Source organism: Amyelois transitella, chromosome Z (genome assembly GCF_032362555.1).
Source record: "Amyelois transitella isolate CPQ chromosome Z, ilAmyTran1.1, whole genome shotgun sequence".
Classification (NCBI taxonomy): Eukaryota; Metazoa; Arthropoda; class Insecta; order Lepidoptera; family Pyralidae; genus Amyelois; species Amyelois transitella.
This window is the reverse complement of record NC_083535.1, coordinates 13353670-13372528: the sequence shown is the minus strand read 5'-3', so window position 1 is coordinate 13372528 and position 18859 is coordinate 13353670. Positions and strand designations below refer to the sequence as shown.

The window sequence follows — 18859 nt, the reverse complement described above, 5'->3', positions numbered from 1 at the left end:
TCGTACGAAGTCGAAGATATGCTGCACGAGCCCAGGTGCCTTTGGGTATGTTTAGGGTTGTAGTTATTACTACGCTTTTTTTTATTAGTTTTATTTAATTTTATGCTCCAATAAAATAATAATTTCATTCTTTCTTTGTTGTCATAATTCGCAAAAGAGGTACAGATACAGACCTAATTCGAAAAGAGATTGTTCATACAGAATTCAAATTTGCCGCCATAACCTGCGCGTAGGTACTTTGAAATAAATGTTTTCATTTCAGATTTAATTATGGCGGACGGTGAAAGGACGAAGTTCATTTTCAATCGGTTCGTGGACGAGTATTTGCATATTTAAATTCATGGAAATCTTCAAAACCCCTGTGACCACAAGGGGGTAAATACTTGGGGGAGGGTGAAGAAAGCTATGGCGGAGATTGCGGAGAACAGAAGTTCGGACACCGTCGTCATGCCGGACATTACCGAAGTAATCAAATCCGAAACTCTCACGGCGGCGGCCGAGCACGACGCCGAGCGATCTGATGGCAACTCTGTTTTGGCCAGTGGAATCAAAGCAACAAGGCTTTCGAGCGATACCAACGGTGTTGTTACCGTGCCTGTCACGTTGCCTGTGGGCACCCTGCTGACTGGGACGACTTTCAACGTGATTACATCTGACCAGCTGCCACATTTCAAACCTATGCTGTGTGTGGATAACGGTTTCATAACGGGGAGGCCCGTGACAGACGAAATCAAGACTACCCATATTGTGATACAGAATCCTGCCGGGTCGCCGCCCGTGTCTGCGTCTAATCACGAAGATAATGGTGCCCCAGCGGTGCCCGCGCGCATCGCAACCCCGCGCTCCTGGGCGGAGACTGCCAACATGCCCGTACTGCCAGTGCGGTGCAAAAATACTTCAGCAGAGTTGCACAAACTGAAATTCGGTTCTGGTGGTCGTGGGAGATGTATAAAGTACGGCGTGAACTGGTACACCCCTAGTGAGTTTGAAGCCATATGTGGAAGAGCATCTAGTAAAGACTGGAAGAGATCCATTAGATTCGGGGGAAGGAGTATTCAGGCCCTAATTGATGAGGGTATACTGACTCCACATGCTACAAGTTGTACCTGCGGAGCCTGTTGCGACGATCAATCTGGTGAGTACAATATGCCGATTAAAAGTAGTGCATGGTTTGTACGTAGAAACTGTTCTTAATTGTAATTTTTTGAAGGATAGGAATTGATTCAGAACTGTTATTTGTAAGATGCTGACCAAGCTAAATCAACATCCTCAGCCATGGGCCCGATACGTCTTTTCACACCGTACAAACGAAGAAGACGGACTAATGCGGATGGAGATGAGAAGAAGCCTAAGATTAAGAGAGAGAGGAGTATTGGTGAGAGTGAGGTGGATAACATCCACCAGACCAGTAACAACAGCCACTCAAAGGAGGCCTGGCAGACGATAGCTGAAGGGCTGGAAAGCAATGCTGACTATCATTTGTTGGAGAATACTGACGCTAATCCTGATCCTACATCCGGTATGTCTCATTTCTTTTGTTCTTGTTTTTAATAACATTTTAGATATAACATTGCCTTTGATTTGATAGATACATGTATATAATTAATTGTAAATAATGCTTGTAATAAACAATTGTACAATACTTTTCTATTGTCAGTGATGTGTCAGCATGAGTTACTTACATATTATTGCTAAGCGAACATTGCAATGTATTGCGAAAGGTTAATTTCAAGTCAAATTACATTACAATCAGCATTTGTTATTGAAATTTACATACCTACATAAATAGAATTGGTATAATTGACTGCATATTTTATAAATTTTTATGCTGCTCAACTTGTTTCTAGACTGTTGTCTATATGTAACACCAGAAGGTCTAGACTTCTTTTGGTCAACTAGAAACAAAATCTGTATCTAAGGAGTATGAACTTGAGAATAACTATGAATACAAAACCCTTTTCTGGTTCTTTCTCATCCTGGTCCAAGTCTTATTTGCCTCCTCACCTTTCTGGAGAGGAGCCCAGGGTCCACCGAGCAGGATCCTGGAATTATGTTAGGTTTTTACACCAAGATTTTCCTTTTTGTGTCATGGTAACACATCCAGTTGCACTCCATTCGATTATTTACTCAATTAATAATTGTTTTATTACCACCTTAAATAAGAGGTGGTTATCAGGAAAGTATTACACTGAGGAGGTTTAAGAAATTTAACTGACTTCAAACAAGGAGGATATCGATTGAAGGAGTTTTTCTTTTTATAGTTTTTGAAGTTATAATTTTCTTTTTAATACAATTTCGTGCGAATTTCAGTACAATATAGTTTTATTCAGCGAATTATATAGAAAGGCGATTTAACATCATAATGAGGAGTTACTCATTATGACCTTCCATCTCTGCATCTTATGTCTTGGAGGACAAAAGCACCAGCGACTCCATCAACAATTTTCTACAAAAGACTAATTTCAGGCCAGCAGAACATTGTAAAAAAAATAAAAAAATTTAACCACCTTAAAAAATGTGGTTCTCAGTTTGACCTGTATTTATGTATGTTTGTCTGCGATTATCTCGCGATTAGCTGAACTGATTTCGCTGCAGTTTTCAGGAAAGTGTTTGTTACACTTGGAGCTTTTAGAAATTTAACTGACTTCAAAAAAGCAGAAAATCCATTGAACGCGTTTCTCTCTTTTTACAAAAGTTATCTTGTTTTCCTACTGTTTTCAAGAAGGCTAAAATCACTTGATGTAGCTATGCCAGCCACATATAATATGGTAACTGCAGGGCGAAGAGTATTAAGTTTACCAATATTGCATCACTCGTTTAGCAGCTTTGAAGTCAAGCATGCAATTTGCTGATATAGACATAATTTGTTATCACTGCCATGTTTAAAGTTATTGTAATATGACCTATATGAATTGCTACCATTTGCCTGCGGCTTTGCTCGCGCTATTTTTCTTAAATTTTTATCGCGAAATCCGGATCTGTAATTTTGTTTTGTTGTTTTGTTATATATGTATATGAAAATTTGTTAAAGTTTATCAGCTTTAAATGTCAATTATTTTAATGCACGTATTGTAAATCTGTTATTCTTATGAATTAATGTAACAAATAACCCACTTCAGTGGTCACAGGCGGACTCCACTCAAGGGACGAGACAAATCGCCATCAATACGATTATTATAATCAAACTTCATTCCAGGCCTCCCAGACCTGGGGGGAGTGTTGAAACGGCTGGAAGACATTAGCCAGGGGCTGGTCCGTCTGGCTGGGGAACTGAAGCAGTGTGTTGAGGAAGTGAAGATAGTGAGTGCTAGACAAATGGATAGGATGGAGCAGGAGCGCGCTACAGCGCTGCTGGCGGCCAGCGTGGACGCCCAGGTGGAGGCCGAGCAGGTCTCCCTCCACAATGTAGACGATACAGAGGCTAAGAAGGTGAGTTTTATTATCTACTAGCGACCCGCCCCGGCTTCGCACGGGTGCAAAATTAGGAAAAAATTAAATATAAAAACCTTCCTCTTGAATCACTCTACCTGTTACAAAAAACCGCATCAAAATCCGTTGCGTAATTTTAAAGATTTAAGCATACAGACAAACAAACTAAAATAGCGACTTTGTTTTATATGTAGTGATACTAATATTATAAAGCTGAAGAGTGTTTGTTTGAACGCGCTAATCTCATGAACTACTGGTTCGAGTTGAAAAATTATTTGTGTTGAATAGACCATTTATCGAAGAAAGCTGTAGGCTATATAACATCATGCTGCAACTTTTAGGAGCGAAAAAATAATGGAAAATGTGAAAAAGAAAATTGTTCATCCTTGAGGGCTGCAATGATGCCTAAAATAACTTCCACGTGGACGAAGTCGGGGCACAGCTAGTATTAGTTATTATCACATATAGTTTTTTTAGCAAAGAAAATGTGTATTTGAAGGGTACGTTAAGATGGTTTGGTCATGTGGTGAGCCTGAATGAAAGCAAGCTACTGACGAAGCAGGTATACAAGGAGAGTGTGGAGGGAAAGGTCGGAGTGGGAAGACCTAGACGAACGTATCTTGATCAAATTAAGGACGTCCTGGCAAAGGGTCAGGTCATGAGAACCCGAAACCGCAGAGCTTGCATGAAGAATTGTACCGCCTCAAAACTGGTTCTCAATTTGAACTGTATGTATGTATGTTTGTCCATGATTATCTAGCGTTTCGCTGAAACGATTTTGCTCCGGCTTTTAGGAATGTGTTTGTTACACAATAAGGATAAGATTTAAAGAAATTTAACCGACTTCAAACAAGTAGGATATCGATTGGATTTTTTTGGCGGTTCTTGTTTGTTTGTTTGTTTGTAAACTCTTTATTGCACATAAAAATAAATAAAACAAATTACATAACAGTTATTGGATTTAGAAGAATATCTACAATGGCGGCCTTATCCCCAATGGGATTTCTTCCAGTCAATCAAAATATAAAGGAAAATCCATAATTAAAAGGTTCTTCATACATATATATATATACATAAAAAAAAAGAATGAAAACAGTTTGACTAAGCAGATATACATGGAGGGTGTGGAGGGAAAGGTCGGAGTGGGAAGACCTAGACGAACGTATCTTGATCAAATTAAGGACGTCCTGGTAAAGGGTCAGGTCAAAAGTACCCGAAACCGCCGAGCTTGCATGAGGAGAGTTATGAATGTGGATGAAGCGAAGGAAATATGCAGAGATCGTGGCAAGTGGAAAGAGGTAGTCTCTGCCTACCCCTCCGGGAAAGAGGTGTGATTTTATGTATGTATGTATAAAAAGAGGCTTTTTTACAAAAAAAAAAAACCTTTCTTCGAAGCGGTTCTCTCTCTACAAAGTCCTAATCCAATTCATACCGTTCCTCACATTTCAGTGCGCGAACTGCAACCGCGACGCGTCCGCCGAAGGATATCGATTGGAGGCGGTTCTTTATACACACATACATATATAAATAAACTGACGCCTTTTTACAAAAAAAAAACCTTTCTTCTAAGCGGTTCTCCATCTACAAAGTACTCCAATTCATACCGTTCCTCACATTCCAGTGCGCCAACTGCAACCGTGAAGCGCCCGCCGAAGGATATCGATTGGAGGCGGTTCTTTATACACACATCCTACTACTATTATAAAGGCGAAAGTTTGTATGGATGTTTGTTACTCTTTCACGCAAAAACTACTGAACCGATTACCATGAAATTTGGTATGTAGGTAGCTGAAGACCCAGAATAACACATAGGCTACTTTTTATCCCAGAGTTCCCGCGGGATTGATAGGGTTTCCATGCGGACGAAGTCGCGGGCGGCTTCTAGTACATATATAAATAAACTGACGCCTTTAAAAAAAAAAAACTTTTTTCAAAGCGTTTCTCCATCTACAAAGTACTCAAATTCATACCGTTCCTCACATTTCAGTGCGCGAACTGCAACCGCGAAGCGTCCGCCGAGTGTTCCCTCTGCCGGCGCACCCCGTACTGCTCCACGTACTGCCAGAAGAAGGACTGGGCGTCCCACCAGATCGAGTGCCTGCGCTCCGTGCCCGCCATCCACGCCGACACGCAGCAGCAGTCGATAATGTTGATTGTGGAGAGTCAACATCAATAGCGTGAGTCGTCTTGTCATTATTAATATTCGACTAATTAATTATATACATACATAGGTACATATGGTCACGTCTATATCCCTTGCGGGGTAGACTGAGCCAACTCAATAGCGTGAGTCGTCATGTGATTATTAATATCCCACTAATTAATTACATATATACATATGGTCGCGTATATATGCCTTGTGAAGTAGATAGAGCCAACAGTCTTGATAAGACTGAATGGCCATGTTCAGCTATTTGGCTTAATGATAGAATTGAGATTCAAATAGTGACAGGTTGCTAGCCCATCGCCTATAAAAGAAACCCCAAGTTTGTAAGCCTATCCTTTAGTCGCCTTTTACGACATCCATGGGAAAGAGATGGAGTGGTACTATTATTTTTTGTATTCGACTTCGTCCGCGTGGAATCACACCCGCGGGAACTCTGTGATAGAGTAGCTTATATGTTGTTTTGGGCCTTCAGCTACCTACATACCAAATTTCATCGAAATCGGTTCAGTAGTTTTTACGTGGAAGAGTAACAAACATCTTATAAATGTTGTATATTTTTGTATGAAGCGAAAGTAGTATGCAGGGATCGTGGCAAGTGGAAAGATGTGGTCTCTGCCTGACCCCTCAGGAAAAGAGGCGTGGTGAGGCGTATGTATGTTTTTTCTAGGCATTTAACGGCCTCTGTGGCGCAGCGGTTATGCGTTTCGCTATGATACCGGAGGTCCCGGGTTCAAATCCCGGCTAGAGCATGATGTGAAAACAACTTTTTCCAATTAGCCATGGTCTTGGATGTTTATCTAGATAAGAATTTATTATAGAAGAACATATTATTGTTGAGTTAGTATCTCGTAACACAAACTAACTTCGAGGCTAACACAATCTGTGTAATCTGTCCCGTATACGAGTAAACATACACAGATATACATACATACATACATAAAATCACGCCTCTTTCCCGGAGGGGTAGGCAGAGACTACCTCTTTCCACTTGCCACGATCCCTGCATACTTCCTTCGCTTCATCCACATTCATAACTCTCTTCATGCAAGCTCGGCGGTTTCGGGTACTTTTGACCTGACCCTTTACCAGGACGTCCTTAATTTGATCAAGATATGTTCGTCTAGGTCTTCCCACCCCGACCTATACACAGATATATATACATATATTTCTTTTTCCAGGTACTGAACCCCTTTATTACAAGAAGAGGTTACTAATGAGAAGTTTGGCGGTGACGTAATAGTTCCTCTCACAAAAAAGTGTCGTTTCAAACAATCAGTAGTGTCATCCGGCTTGTGTTTGCTTGAATGGACGCTTTTTAGCGAGGGGATGTCGAGAATTGTGTATATCAGGGTTTCCCGAACCGTGGATGCATGGAACTGTTTTAAATTTACATATAGACATACATATGTTTTACATCTATGTTCAATTTGGCATAGTCTGCGCCGGCTACGATCGCTTTGTGTGTATAGAAATTGTGATGGAACAATGAACGAATATAGTGACAGTCTGCGCTCGCTAGAGCCTTTAGATTGTTTCGTTAACTGTATGTAAGTACACGGTATGTAAGTTGAGCAAAAATGGCCACTGTCCGCCCGGGCTATGTCCAAACTAATTAATAAAGAGGAAGAGGAAAGATTTGTTTTTTTTTTCGTATGTTTGTAACGGATAAATTAAATAAAATTATATTTACTGGACATAGTTTGATGGAAATTTGGTACAGATATACAATAGACCTTTAAGAGTGACAAAACAGAGTTACTTTGTTCCTGTTATTTCCCACGGGAGCGAATCCCCGCGCAAATGCTAGTGACAAATAAAATTATGAGTTTACTCGTAAACGTAATAAAGAGCAACATTTGTTCTATGAATTTCAATAATTTTGTAATTTTATACAGGGTTTCCCCGCGGTTTCGCCCGCTTTTATAGCAATTCCCGCTTTGTGACGCTGTTAAATCATTTTAACTCTAAATTAATATAGAGTTATGACAAAATACGTAGAATAAATGTTGTCTATCTAGCCCAGCAAGGATGTTTAATGTTTACTGTATACAAATAACCTTGTATAACTACATATATTCTTAATACAAATTGAACTAAATGGCGACGGTCTGCGCAGGATTTAGTCGATTTTATAAATAGTGTTGATATCTATTGCATACATACATATGGTCACGTCTATATCCCTTGTAGACAGAGCTAACAGTCTTGAAAAACCGAAAGGCCACCTTCAGCTGTTAGGCTTAATGATAGAATTGAGATTCAAATAGTGACAGGTTGCTAGTCCATCGCCTAAATTAAGAATCTCAAGTTAATAAGCCTATCCCTCAGGTTTTTGTTTTTACACGAAACTACTCCCGTCTGACCTCCGCAACCTTTGCAGGGGAACCTGACCCGTATTGGAACCTCGAAAATATCTTACTGCTATATATTGCTATTGATAGCATGAACGTTTTTATTGCTATTTTATCAAACGATAAATCATTTGGTACAATAGCAATAGGCCCATCTATATTGTGGTTGATATCAGAGGGTCTAGATTCGACAGCTTTGTCATAAAGATTACATTTACCGTCACCGCATCTAGATAGAATTTATCTATGCAGATAATTGTATGCCGTGCAAGATTTAACATCATTCCAATAGTTTCAAGCACTTCTATTGTTGGGAGTTATTCTGATTTCTATGTCTGTAAATCTAAATTACGCATAGCTCAACTTATGTGCCGTGTACTGCTATTCTGCTCCGTTCTAAGAGTAGACCAGATTTCGTCAATCAATGTGTTAGATTAAATATCTGTTTAGATTCAACGCGGGCTTTGGACTCATTTGGTGGTTATGAAAGATGATTGCAGCAAAATAATAATAATCAACTATTTACTATGTAAATACTCTATAATATTTATAATACAGTTATTAAACGCGCACGTAACACACCTTTATTTCATCTCGGGCGTTTCGAAACATGTTACAACAACGTCGCGCGTTTAATACCTGTATTATTTATAAATGTATTAATTCAACGCTTTAATGTGGAAATTACGATGTTCAATTCACGTAATGATAGGCTTGATTAACTGATAATTGTGGGTGATTTGAAATAAAAAGATGCTAGTGATTTCAAAGTCACCCTATATGTACCCTGAATAAGTCCGAGGTGCGAAGCCATTATAAATAAACTGAATATAATAATTATTACATCTCATGTAGTGGTATAAGAATCCGTGTTTGGACTTACTGATAGAAATATAGACATAGATCGCGATAGATACCGCAAGTGCGCGTATTCGAATGGACACATTTTTGAAACTATAATTGTAATAGTGTCGTTTAAAGACGTATGCTATTGAGCTTATCTACCAAATAGTCGTCAAATAAGATCTGTTCCTTTAATAGTAGTGGAAAAAAATAAGATTCATTCAAACGCATTGGCGTCTATGTGTCTGTTGCTCCAACATGCCCGAACCAGTATTAAAGACTTTGCTAATTGGTAACAGTCGAGGTGTACTATCGGAAATTCCCGTAAGATCTGGGAAATTACTGCTATTTATATGTATCTGTGTTGTTTCAAAGTGGACAATTTCGTTTAGAAACTAAGATTACTATTATGTCAGTCGAAATAAGATCTTCAGTGTCTATAAGAAGATTACATAAAACAAGAACTATTGTAGGTAGTTATGTAATTTTTAATTGTTTTGATTGTTCAAAACATCAAATATTATCTAAGTGGCTTGGGTGTCATGAAAACGAAAAGTTTAGGAAACGCTGGTGTATATAATAAAAGTGATTGGATGAATTGTTACCAAAATTGGAATAAGTATATTTAAGGCTTTTCTGCAAATTAAAATGTATTTTTTTAAAGCATGATAGTTTATTGTATTCCTAATATAATAATGATCGATGCGGCGGTATGTGTATTATGAAAATAATTATTAGTATTAAATAAAATAGAGATCATTAAAAAATTAAAGGGGCATTTTGTGAAGGTCTCCTCAACCCTGTAAATTCATGGGCAGGAATATTTGCCACATGTTAGAAGTTCCAACTATCAAATTGCTGTAATGATAAATTATTGTCAATAATTATGGTAATAATCGAAATATATTATGTAAGTACATATTTTCATACCATATTGTTGGGATAGTACTTATATTGATTGTTTAGCATCGAGAATGTAAAATAAGTAGGAATATTGTATTCAAATGAACAAATGAATTTTAACGTCTTGTAAATATCAAAATCTATCTAAAATGCGTTAACTTGGGTGTTGGAGCAGTTGCTTCAATGTTTATATATAAACTAGCGACCCGCCCCGGCTTCGCACGGGTGCAAAATTCGGAAAAAATTATACATAAAAACCTTCCTCTTGAATCACTACCTGTTACAAAAAACCGCATCAAAATCCGTTGCGTAATTTTAAAGATTTAAGCATACAGACAAACAGACTAAAATAGCGACTTTGTTTTATACTATGTAGTGATATATTACCTGGCTTCTAACTCTTGTAATATGATCATAGCTTATCTTCTGGTTATAGACGTGACCGGGATAAAACTATAGCATAAACTATGTTCATTTAAATGTCTAAAATGTGACATTGTACAGTTTTCACAGATATTTTGTATCATCTATTAATTAATTTTGAGGATCTCATATTGAGAAATTTGTTCCTATTGTGATTGGTTTCTGGGAGTTAATGAATTATATTGATTTTTTTTTTTATTTTAATTTTTATTAAAGTTTTATTACACAAAAAAAAAACAACTAAAAGGCAGACTTAATGCTGTTTGGCATTTTCTACCAGCTGTACTAATTCTTTTAAACATTTATACTGAAAATTAGGCCTCCTTCCCCTACCCCGGATGGGTAGGCAGATACTACATAGTAATTACTTAAAATTATACAATAAGTCATATATATGGTAGTTAAAAAGATTGCATAAAATATATATTCGATTAGGTCAAATGTATATTTTTTTACATTCTCGTTGTCAAAAAAGTAGATTGATGTGAGATATTGCTGTTTTAAAATAAGTTACAGCCCTTAATGGTTTTTGATAAATTCAATGTCAGTGTTTTATCAGTAACAATAAGAGGTAAGCTCACTTACTACAGTTGAAACTGTGCTCAACAAATAAAAAAACCGTGTGAAACGGTGTAACTAAATATGACCGTAATCAGTGTGGAAAGTTCCGGTAATATATTGTGTACCCGTTGGTACGTTTGTGGGTTAAAAAAAACTAAATGTTGCGAATAAACATTGTTATCTAAAATTTAATAACAATGTTTATTCGCAATAAGAATAAACATTGTTATCTAAACTGAAAACAAAAGCCCAGTGTGTGTATAATAATTGTAGTATTTCATTGATTACAGTTCGATTTAGTATAATTGTTTTATAATTCTTTAGACGTGGGCAAAGGTTTCATTTTGAAGATAAAGGGTTTCACACACGGCAGCTATAATGTAGCTATATATATTTTTGGATATATACAGCGATATGAAATTTTATATTTCGATACATCTATACACTTTGCGACAAGGATGTGCCTGTCTAAAGTTGAGAAAGTTACAATACAATATTAGTTGTATTTGTGGAACTTTCAGATAATTTGAAGCTATATTGATAGCCGCCGTATGCGAAGCCCTTATTAGACATAAGCTGTTTGAAATATCATGTTCATTGTCCATGCTGTTGGTGTTGAAAGTGGCATTGGAAGTTATTTAATTCAATGCATGTATTCTAGCAAAATGTAAATAATTACTTAGAAAAATATTAGTTACTTAAATAATATGAAGAAAAAGATTGTGTGATAGATTTCGCTAATATTTGCGACTGTGCAAATGAAATGTTTACAAATTTATTATTAATCCGACAAAATATAATTTTTAAGGCCCGAGCACATCTAAAACGGGTTAGAAGCAGCGCATTGCGCTCGCGGATGCGGGCCGGCGCCAGGTTCTAATACAAGAAACTCTGCAAGGACGTCACACTGCGGCGCAGCGGCTAAACAGATTGGATGCGCCCGCGCATCAATTTGATGTGGCGAGTTCGAAGAGTTCATTTATTCACTCATTAAAATAGTCACGTCAATATCCCTTGTGGGGTATACTGAGCCAACAGTCTAGAAAAGACTGATAAGCCATGTTTAGCTGTTTGGCTTAGTGATGGAATTGAGTTTCGAATAGTGACAGGTTGCTAGCCCATCGCCTAAAGAAGAGACCCAAATTTATAAGACTATCCCTTAGTCGCCTTAAAGATGAATCGAGGAGATTCTTAGTTTAAAACTTTTGCTCGCTTTCGGTGTGCTCTGGCCTTAAAGATATTAGATTAATGAAGTTGTTTATTGCCAAATATTTGTTTTATAGCGGCCTGGTGTTGCGTACTTTTAATTTTCTATTATTCTATAAGGTTGATTGAAGCTATTAGTGTAGCTTGTCAAACGAATCAATGCATTTGCATCTATCGTATAAACAAATATATTAAAGACGGCAGCAATATTGGAATAGGATACCTACAATAAAATGATGTAAAATTTTAACCAATTACTCTAAGGCAACAAAATATTTGTACAAATATTTTTTCAGAATTGACGCGAGATTAACTAAATTATGTTGGTATGTTGTCCTGTAAGTGTATATAATTTGGTACACTACATTGTCTGATACAGTGGGCCACGAAAAAAGTATCGTAGTATATACAAGACACATATTATTGGCATATTTTTATCTCAAAATCTTCTAACGCTGAGCAAAAACTACTTATTTGATGCACTAGTCGCCAGTAACTCCATGTTATCGTGCGCATACGTCGAATACAGATTATACAGAAGTTGAAAAATAACGGAAATCAAACCTGAATGGCATAGTTTTGCTTTATGGCCCATTGTACAAACACCAACCCATTAAGTGCTACAATTAAAATTATAGCAAACATTAAGTTGATGTGCTGTTGTATGTACTCATACACAAAAGAGAGCCAATTAGGTACTTTATCGATTCATGTTTTTATTTTTTATATATTTTTAAGTTATACGTATTGTGGGAATTGAATGGGTATTCCATTATGTATTTTTTAAAACCAGAGCCGGTTAAACCTTGTTTTGAGGAGTCTGAAAAGTAAAATAGTCATATAGTTGTATGAAAGGATTTTATTGGTATTTGTAAAGCATGTGAAATAAATTGTTCAACGTTGTTCTGATGTTATATTTTATTTTCTATATTATTTTGTCAGACATATTTGATTTCATTGACTGTGATTTATGACAATATTGACATAAAATGGCGAATTACAATGGATATCAAAAACGATTCACATAAATTGTAGCAATATTTAATTTTTACGATTAATTCGTCGTTAAAATAGTATATAAAGTTATATTTTTTTATTGCAATAGTAAGGCTTACATAAACATTGCAGACTATATAAAAAGTGAAAATTCAGACATTACCATGAGGATGACAAAATTAATGTGTTGATAGGATTACTGCAAATTGTCATTTTATATGAAAAAATGTTACATACATACATAATACTAACGAATACATACATAGTGATTAAAAATTTAAAACATAATATCGCACCACAGTTAGAGAATCTTAATTCACGGGTACATTGCAATATGAGCTCCCTCGAAAGAGCACAGATATAAGATTCTGCCATACATACATAGATAATAAAAATCAATACATACATATATAAACTCAAGACATAATCTCTGAACACAGTCACAAAATTAATCGATCATACATTCGATACAAGGCTGTTACATACATAAATAATACAAACTGAAAATCTAGCACGACTTAATGGCACAGGCACTGGCTTTTCCAGTCATTCATACATACAATATACTTCAAAAATAAATACTAATACATATATAAATGAACTCAACATTATATCTCGCACCAAAATTAAGAAATTAATCCAGCGGGCACACTCCTATATGGGCTCCCCTCGAAATGGCGGTGCTGGGCACGGCTACAGGTTTCTCCTTGATGCGGATGTTTCTGACGCAGCCCACGAAGCCCTGCTTGGACTGGGTCCCGGGCAGAGACTTGATGTCTCTGTCGTGGCCTCCGATGAAGAGCCCGAAGCGGGTGTCCGTGGAGCCCGAGCGGCCCAGCACGGCGTCAGAGAAGTGCCCGTCGACGCCTATGGTCACCACGTGGTGGGATTTTAGAGCTGAAATAGAAAGTATTTGTGAGTTAAGTAATTGATGAAGGTTTTAATCTCTGGAACTCTTTTAAGCCCCCAAAACTCTCAACCCTAATTGTCCATGGTCTCTCCGTCGTCCAAAACTTTCACTACTATGGCACTTACAGCACACCGAAATGCCTTGTCATTGCTACGGAAATCTCCTTCAGCAGTTCTCAATCATCATCATCATCATCTTAGCTCTTAGAATCTTTCTCTCAACCCCCATTCATACTCTTTCTCAGCTGCAATGCTCTCAACCATAAAATATATTATTTTCACCCCGGTGAGGGTTGAATGGGTTATAACCCACCTTCCTATCTCTATTTTAAAGAGCTCCACTTCCCGCGTGCCACAACCGAATTCTCCAGCAGTTGAACCATCTAGTAGTTTGTTATCTGCTGCTTTTCTCTATGGCGTAACCAAGTGGTGAAGTATCCCATGACACAACCAGATTTAACGTCAAGCAGAGATCATAAGTTTTGCTTTGGCACCAGCCCAATAATTGGTTTCCTATTCATGGTCCTTAACAAGTTAGCCTGTAGTTGCCCACGGCTACTTGGAAAGACGTTCAATGAAAACATCAAATACCTCAAGAAATTGTCCCTCGGTTGTTCAATTAAGATGATCAAAGCAGGCCCTTCTTGGACTTCTCTTACCATGAATGGTGTGCCATTTGCCATCACACAGCGAGAAGTTCTCCCCGAAGTTGAAGCTGGCCTGGAACGGACCCATGCCGTTCTCCACGCGCGCCACCACCGAGTTCTCCAGCAGCTCAATGACCAGGTAGTCCTTCTTGCCGTACACGCTGAGCAGGAGACCCGTGCTGTTCCGCGGCTTCACCTCCATGGCGATGCCCACTTCGTTGCCCACTCGGAAGTGGTTCACCAGCTGAAATTGTACGCAAATGTTATTTCTGTCGAGATGTACGTCAACCAAATTTTAAAAAAAATATATGGCATTTGTGATCTCGATTTGGATTCAAGGTTTTTTTAAGTAAAGAAACCCACCTCAATAATATTTATCCGAAGATTTATTTCACCACGAACTAACTGTTCGCTATCCAGTCCAGCTAAACATGGCATTGAAGTGTTGTTGCAATAGGCTCTTCCTTCCCCGTAAGGGATAAAGACGTGATTACCTTGAGATAGCCCTAAAACTTTCCAGAAGAGAGCTCGAAGTAGATGCCATCTTCAAAGTTGTCGATGCAACGCATTCGTTTCCCGGAATTTCCCACGCACCAGCTTGTCTTCCAGATGAACATGGCCCTGGAGTGTTGTGGCAGTAAGCTCTTGCTTCCCCGTAAGGGATAAAGACGTGATTGCCTTGAGATAGCCCCAAAACTTGCCAGAAGAGAGCTCGAAGTAGATGCCATCTTCAAAGTTGTCGACGTAGCGCATTCGCCCCTGCATTTTCCACGCACCAGCTGAACATGACCTTGGAGTCTTGTGGCAGTAGGCCCTTCCTTCCCCGTAAAGGATTAAGATGTAATTACCTTAAGGTAGCTGCTAAACTCTCCAGAAGAGGGCTCGAAGTAGATGCCATCTTCGACGTTGTCCACGCAGCGCAGCGCATTCGTCCGCTGCATTTCATCACGCACCGGCTGGCCGTTCATCAGCAAGCCTTTCATGCAGCCCTTGAACGGCTGGTAGAACGCCTGGAATAACCAATATGTTGAGTCTATTAACTACATAAAGGAGTACACTGATTGACAGACAGCAAGGTCAAATGTGCCTCCCCCTTCCTGCTAGAATAGGGGGGAGGAAATATAAATATATACGGGACATATTACACATATTGAGTTAGCCTCGAAGTAAGTTCGAGACTTGTGTTACGAGATACTAACTCAACGATACAATATTTTATAATACATACTTATATAGATAAACAGTTTTTTTACCGCTTCTTCTGCATTGACGCCTTGGAAGCTGCAGTAGTTTTAAGTAATTTATTTCACGTCAACCAATGTTGTGAAACTAAAAGATTTGACAATTATTAAGCGATATGATGTATCCTTTAATACTGAATAAAAATTTTGAATTTGAATTTGATTCCAATTTCCCAAGGATGTAAACATACGACTAAGGGCTAATTGAATTAAGATTCTTATATACGATGAGCTACCAACCTATCACTATTTGAAACTTAATTCCATCATTAAGCTATATGGCTGAACGTGGCCATGTAAGTCTTCAAGACTGTTGGTTCTGTTTACTCCGTCGGAGATATAGTTGTGATTATATCACGCTGCAACTATTAGGAGCGAAGAAATAATTGAAAATGTCAAAAAAACGGGGATAAGAAATAATTATTCATCCTTAACGAATTTAATGATGCCCAAAATAACTATTCCACGCGGACGAAGTCGCGGGCACAGCTAGTGTATATATAATGTATGTATACAAGTACTGTTTTTACAACTTACCACACTCTCATTATACTGCGTGGTGACCTTCCGTATACCCCCGTAGAAGTACGGCGGCGCCAGCGCCTTGGGGTTAACACACGAGACGCTGGTTTCCCCGACTTCCTTGTTGTCCACAGTGACCTTGCTGTGACCACCGTTTCTGACCAGGGTCAGGGAGTGCCATTCGGTGTCGTTGAAAGTCTGTGATGACGTCACACGGCCTGTGCGCTCGCCGCAGTTGAATGAGACGTGCAGCTGAGGAGAGAAAAAAACGTAAATTAATAATATAATAAAAGCCTAAACCAATTTTGTCGTAGTGTATAATTTGTAATCTTATATACAAAATTCTCGTGTCACAATGTCCGTTCCCGTACTACTCCGAAACGGCCTGTCCGATTCTCATGAAATTTTGTGGGAATATTGAGTAGGTCTGACAATAGGCCAACAAAATGTTAAACAACCCATAAGGGTTGTCCACCCTTAACATTTTTTTTAACTACAAATAATTTAAAAATTATTTATGTGGCAAAACAATGTTTGCCGGGACAGCTAGATTTACATAAAATAGTAGCTAGTGTTACATAAAATAATCAAGCCCTTTCACGAGTCGTGATCGTGACTCGTGACAAATAGGTAATATTGGTGTTCGAGATTTTGTGGCGGCGGCCATTTTAGACGGAATTCCAACAAATTTTCAGGGTTAGGTAAAGTTACTACAATTTGACGGCAATTCCCACAGGCGCTAAAGCCATTCGCCCCTCATACTTAAATACCTCGATTTTTGTTTATTAACATAAGTTACTAAAAGTATATTAAAAAGAATACATACATACATATGTTCACGTCTATATCCCTTGCGGGGTAGACAGAGCCAACAGTCTTGAAAGAACCGAATGGCCACGTTCAGCTATTTAAAAAGAACTTGTAGAAAAAAGGTGTGTGATACACTCTCGGCTCGTATAACCGGAATGTCGGTAGACCAAAGTTTTAATTTTAAGAATCTCAAAACTGGTGCTCACCAGGCCGTCCTTCATGAAGACAGCCAGGAACTGTTCCGGAGCACTGTCCGCCTCGGCGTAGAACATTAGGCCTCCGTGTTTGTCGAAGGTGCGGAAGCCTATGGTCAGGTCGTACAGTTCCAGCTGTCTGCCAGGCAGCTTGCCGTATTCGATGCGACTGTCGCGGCGTGAACCTGAAACGAGTAATTTTCTCAGTCTTGGTAGCGGCTGAAGGTCAGAAAAAAGACGGGACATACATATAAACACGTCTATATCCCTTGCGGGGTAGACAGAGCTAACAGTCTCGAAAAGAGTCATAGGTCACGTTCAGCTGTTTGGCTCAATGATAGGATTGAGATTCAAATAGTGACAGCCTTTCGCCTAAAAGAAGCATCCCAAGTTTATAAATCCTACTAAAATATTAGTACATCCTGTCATACTCACACTCACTCACTTTCGCATTTATAATAATTAATAATAAATTTATAATAATAAAATGTGTTTATAAATGTGAGTATGTCTGGATGGCAGTATGGATGTTTGTTACTTTTTCACGCAAAAACTACTGAACCGATTACGGTGAAATTTAGGTATGCAGGTAGCTGAAGACCCAGAATAACATATAGACTATTTATCCCTGAATTCCCGCTGGATTGATAGGGTTTCCATGCGGACGAAGTCGCGGGCGGCCTCTAGTCTTGTATAAGTCTACTTACCAAAGCGATATCCCTCTTCTGGGTCGCCGACGGTGTAGTAGCTGTCGTAGGCGAGCGCGCAGCCGGTCTCGGGTTGGAGTTTGGGGCGCGGCGTCGTGGAGACTTTCTTTACAGTCGTGCTTCGTGGCGTCGCTTGGATATCGGACGCTCGTGCTGTGAATAATTATTATATTACACATTCGTCGAGAGAACTCCGTATTATTACTAATTATTTGCTGCGAATTTACTTTAATTTTTTTACAAAATAGTTAATATCTTAAAAATGACTGATGAAAAATGTATGTATATTCGGCCCGAGTTGATTGGTAGACTACTACAATTATAGATGTGATATTTCCATAAATTCAATATTAGATCTCAATGCTCAGATTTATTTGATGGTTTAGTTACATAGTAGTATTATCAATGACTTTTTTGAGATTTTGTTAATACAATCAACTTTAAAAAAAAGTGTGAGGCGACATCTCACCGCCATAAGTTATAACTTCTAATAACACGACGCTTTCAGCCAACAACAGCCTAAGTCTAAATCGCGCAAGCAAAGATTCCAAGGATGGAGCATATATACAACCTCCGACACAACATTGTCTGTCGCGCGATGGCCCAGGCATCAAACGTAACCTAGCGGAAGATCTTCCCTTTGGTGGCGGTCGAGCCCGAATCATCGCACCCGCTACAAGTAAGACTTTTTTGTATTATTTATTACAATATACCTTTACTAGTGACCGGCGTTTGTGAAACCACTGGCGCTTCTGTGTGCGGCGTCGGCGGTGGAGTTGGTAACACCGTTGGCGGCGGCAACGTGGGGTAGTCGCCACCTACACATGGAGAATTAAATAAATAAATATATACGGGACAAATTACACAGATTGAGTTAGCCTCGAAGTAAGTTCGAAACTTGTGTTACGAGATACTAACTCAAGGATACTGTATTTTATAATAAATACTTA

General features: G+C 38.5%; 2 protein-coding genes across 3 annotated transcripts in view; one reads left to right on the top strand and one right to left on the bottom strand.

Moving 5' to 3' along the window:
- Window positions 1–238: 238 nt before the first annotated feature.
- On the top strand, window positions 239–12792 carry LOC106129527 (deformed epidermal autoregulatory factor 1). Of its 2 annotated transcripts, none has more exons than XM_013328120.2 (5): window positions 239–1135; window positions 1274–1519; window positions 3197–3429; window positions 5417–5606; window positions 6775–12792. In XM_013328120.2, exons 1-4 carry the CDS (start codon window positions 406–408, stop codon window positions 5603–5605), a joined length of 1398 nt encoding a protein of 465 aa, XP_013183574.1. In that variant the 5' UTR covers window positions 239–405; the 3' UTR covers window position 5606; window positions 6775–12792. The 2 variants fall into 2 exon arrangements, with proteins under 2 accessions (XP_013183574.1, XP_013183573.1); XM_013328119.2 differs by having other exon boundaries at window positions 1244–1519.
- The window catches only part of LOC106129521 (laminin subunit alpha), a 53267-nt gene continuing 47162 nt past the window's right edge, over window positions 12755–18859 (bottom strand). Inside the window, exons 50-56 of the mRNA XM_060953396.1 lie at window positions 18623–18727; window positions 17910–18062; window positions 17215–17387; window positions 16214–16450; window positions 15284–15445; window positions 14448–14679; window positions 12755–13776 (exon numbers count right to left, since the gene is read on the bottom strand). Coding sequence (XP_060809379.1) covers window positions 13514–13776; window positions 14448–14679; window positions 15284–15445; window positions 16214–16450; window positions 17215–17387; window positions 17910–18062; window positions 18623–18727 — 1325 coding nt within the window. The 3' untranslated portion in view covers window positions 12755–13513. The remainder of the gene's footprint in view (window positions 13777–14447; window positions 14680–15283; window positions 15446–16213; window positions 16451–17214; window positions 17388–17909; window positions 18063–18622; window positions 18728–18859) is intronic.

Excerpts from the sequence above, each read along its gene's own strand:
- LOC106129527 (XM_013328119.2), top strand. The coding sequence starts at position 406 with ATGGCGGAGATTGCGGAGAACAGAAGTTCGGACACCGTCGTCATGCCG. Across the intron at positions 1,136-1,243 it reads CTGTTGCGACGATCAATCTG|ATGCTGACCAAGCTAAATCA; the intron begins GTGAGTACAATA and ends GTTATTTGTAAG. Across the intron at positions 1,520-3,196 it reads TAATCCTGATCCTACATCCG|GCCTCCCAGACCTGGGGGGA; the intron begins GTATGTCTCATT and ends ACTTCATTCCAG.